Source organism: Eimeria acervulina, genomic scaffold, assembly GCF_000499425.1.
Source record: "Eimeria acervulina Houghton genomic scaffold, Eah_scaff540, whole genome shotgun sequence".
In the NCBI taxonomy this organism is placed as follows: Eukaryota; Apicomplexa; class Conoidasida; order Eucoccidiorida; family Eimeriidae; genus Eimeria; species Eimeria acervulina.
In genome coordinates, this window is record NW_013549741.1 from 17,653 (window position 1) to 20,509 (window position 2,857).

The window sequence follows — 2,857 nt, forward strand, 5'->3', positions numbered from 1 at the left end:
TGCTCTGATATAAGAGAAATATCCTTAGAAGTTGCTGCATGCAGCCTTATTACCTGTCTTCTCAGTCTTCTATGCATTATCTGCATGCATAAATAAATATAAATAACAAAAAATCTATAAAAATTAAAAATAAAAGGGAAAAAAACTAATATTTGTGAATGTACACCTGCGCATACGTTGCTGCTGCTGCTGCTGCTGCTGATATTGCTGCTGCTGCTGTTGCTGCTGTTGCGGCTGCTGCTGCTGCTGCTGCTGAGTGTAGATGCAGCAGAAAGGATCCTAAATGCGTATTATTTCTATGATTAATTATTTTAGAATTAAATTATAACATTAATATTAAACAAATAAACAAAAAAGAAAATATCCCTTGGGATAAACAGGGGGCCCCTCAATATATGTTTTCTGTCTGAGTTGTGCTGCAGCGTTCTGAAAATATTTTTTTGTTTTGTTTGATTAATAATACTTTTTGTAATATTTATTGATTAAACTCGTGTAAACAATGCATTAAATTAAATAAATTCAATAAAATGAGTACAAAGAAGAAGGAGGAGAAGAAGACAGAAAGATAAGGAAGCCTCTACTTGTATATTATATTATCTTGATCTCGGGTGTATCTACACCTCAGTGCAGCAGACAAAGAGAGTTTCATTTGTTTGTTTTGTTTGTTGAGTTGTTGTTAATACTCCTGGTATTGTTTGTCTTTTAAGCAGAGCATCAGCAGCAGAGCTTTGAAAGAGTTTGAAGCTGCAGCATGTCTATTGCTGCTGCAGCACTGCAGCAGCAATAAACAAGCATTAAAAAACACAAAAAAATAATCTCTGAGGCATCTCCTCTTCTTTCTTATTCTTTTTAGGGAATGACGAGGTTTATGGTGTATCTTCTCGTCTCTTTTACTTGCTATTTTGCTCTTTTATTTCTTCTCTTCTCTACTCTTGTAGACAGCAGCAGCCCTGTCTCAGAGCCCCCAGAGCTGCTCTGGAGTGGATCCCCTTTCATTTCTTCTCCTGTTGCTGCTGTTGCTGCTGATGAGGAGGAGGAGGAAGTAGGTGTTGATGCTAGGTCTGAAGACGACGGTGCAGCAGCAGAAACTGCAGCAGCAAGCAGCAGCAGCAGCAGCAGTTGGGTTGAGTCTACAGGTTCTTATGTCTCACCTCCCGGAGCAGCAGCAGGAGCAGGAGCAGGAACAGCAGCAAGAGGAGGAGGAGCAGCAGAGGAGGATTTATCAGCAGGTTGTTTATCTGCAGCAGCAGCAGCAGCTGCTGCTGCAGCTGAGCGCAGCACAAGCAGCGGGGATCTACGACGCATGTGTTTGCTCGCAGCAGAGCATCTAAATGCATTATATCAACGGATTAACACAGAGTATGTTGTGCTTTCACCTTTATCTGCTTCAGAACTAGCAGCAGCAATAGATCAAAACTTAGCAGCAATCCTTGAAGAAGAAGATGATATTGCCGACAGAGTTATACGGAGACAGCTGCCTCTTGGTTCTTTACCGGTGAAGACATTAAAAGAAGCAATAAAACAAAAGTTATTAGAGAGAAACAAACTAAAGAAAAGAAATATTACTACACTACCAGGGCTGCTAGGCGTTCAGCTGCAGCACGGGAAGCTGCTGCCTCTAGCAGATGCTGTAAATGCACTAGCAAATTTGTGTGATTTGCTGTTAGGACAATCGCTAGGTTTATCTCCTTTAACAGAGACAGAGAAGCAGCAGCTAGCTGAAGAGATTGAGGAGAGGTTTGCTATGCCTGCTGCAGCACTTAGCGATGCAGCAGCAGCAGCAACAACAACAGCAGCAGCAACAGCAGCAGCAACAGCAGCATATGAAGAAATGGTTCTTGAAGCAGCAGCAAGAACAGTAATGGATGTAGCAGGAAAGCCCTCACGAGCTGCTTCTCTTTCGCATGCATTTAGTAGAGCTGCTGCACCTTTGTTTACAGTTTTTGCTGACTCTCTGTCTCCTGTCTCTCTTGATGCATGCATAACATTAGTTAAAGGTTTATTTCCTTCGCTTCAAGCTCATATGACTACTCACTATCGCATGCAATCACCAACAAAGCAGCAAGAGAGACATATGGGTTTGCTGCTGCTGCCGCTGCTCAATGCTCATCGCAGCAGACTTCGCACCAGCGCAGCAACAGGAGCAGCAACATTAGCAGCAGAAGAGCATACACTCATTTGGACGTTTCTTGAAGTCTATGCAAGAGAGCATCAACTCGTAGGTGAAGAGAAGCCTATTAACCTGTGGAGATATCCTCAGCCTGCTGGAGCAGCAAATATACTCGAGTAATACCTCCTCTTCCTGCTGCTCCTGCTGCAGTTGCTGCAGTTGCTGCTGCTGTTGCTGCAGCGGAGGCAGTTCCTGCTGCTGCAGGTGCTGCTGCTGTTCCTGCAGCAGAGGCAGTTCCTGCTGCTGCAGGTGCTGCGGCAGAGGCAGATCCTGCTGCTGTGGTTGCTGCAGCAGAGGCAGTTGCTGCTGCTGCAGTTGCTGCAGCAGAGGCAGTTGCTGCTGCTCCAATTGCTGCTGCTGCAGCGGCAATAGAGGAACGAGTGGGAGCAGCAAAGAGACTGAAATACTGTGGAGAGCGTGCTGCTGCTCCTGCTGCTGCTGCAGCAACTGCTGCAGCAGCTGCTGCTGCAGTTCTGGATATAGACGAATCGGCAGGAGCAGCAAATGACATCGAATGAAATTCAACTTGGCTTATGCTGCAGCAGCAGCAGCTGCTGCTGCTGCTGCAGTAGCTGCTGCTGCTGCTGCTGCAGCATAATTCATCATCAGTAGCAGCAGATGCTGCTGCTGCTGCTGCTGTTGAAGATGGTGGAGATCATTGCAATAGATTGCTGCCTCCTGCATGCA

The 2,857-nt window shown here is 45.3% G+C and overlaps 1 protein-coding gene across 1 annotated transcript; it reads left to right on the forward strand.

Annotated features, from left to right (window-relative positions):
* Positions 1-856: 856 nt before the first annotated feature.
* EAH_00042100 (hypothetical protein, conserved) lies at positions 857-2,688 on the forward strand (the record flags this gene model as incomplete). The annotated part of the gene is made up of 2 exons (XM_013395104.1): positions 857-2,222; positions 2,351-2,688. 2 exons carry the CDS (start codon positions 857-859, stop codon positions 2,686-2,688), a joined length of 1,704 nt encoding a protein of 567 aa, XP_013250558.1.
* Positions 2,689-2,857: the final 169 nt, after the last annotated feature.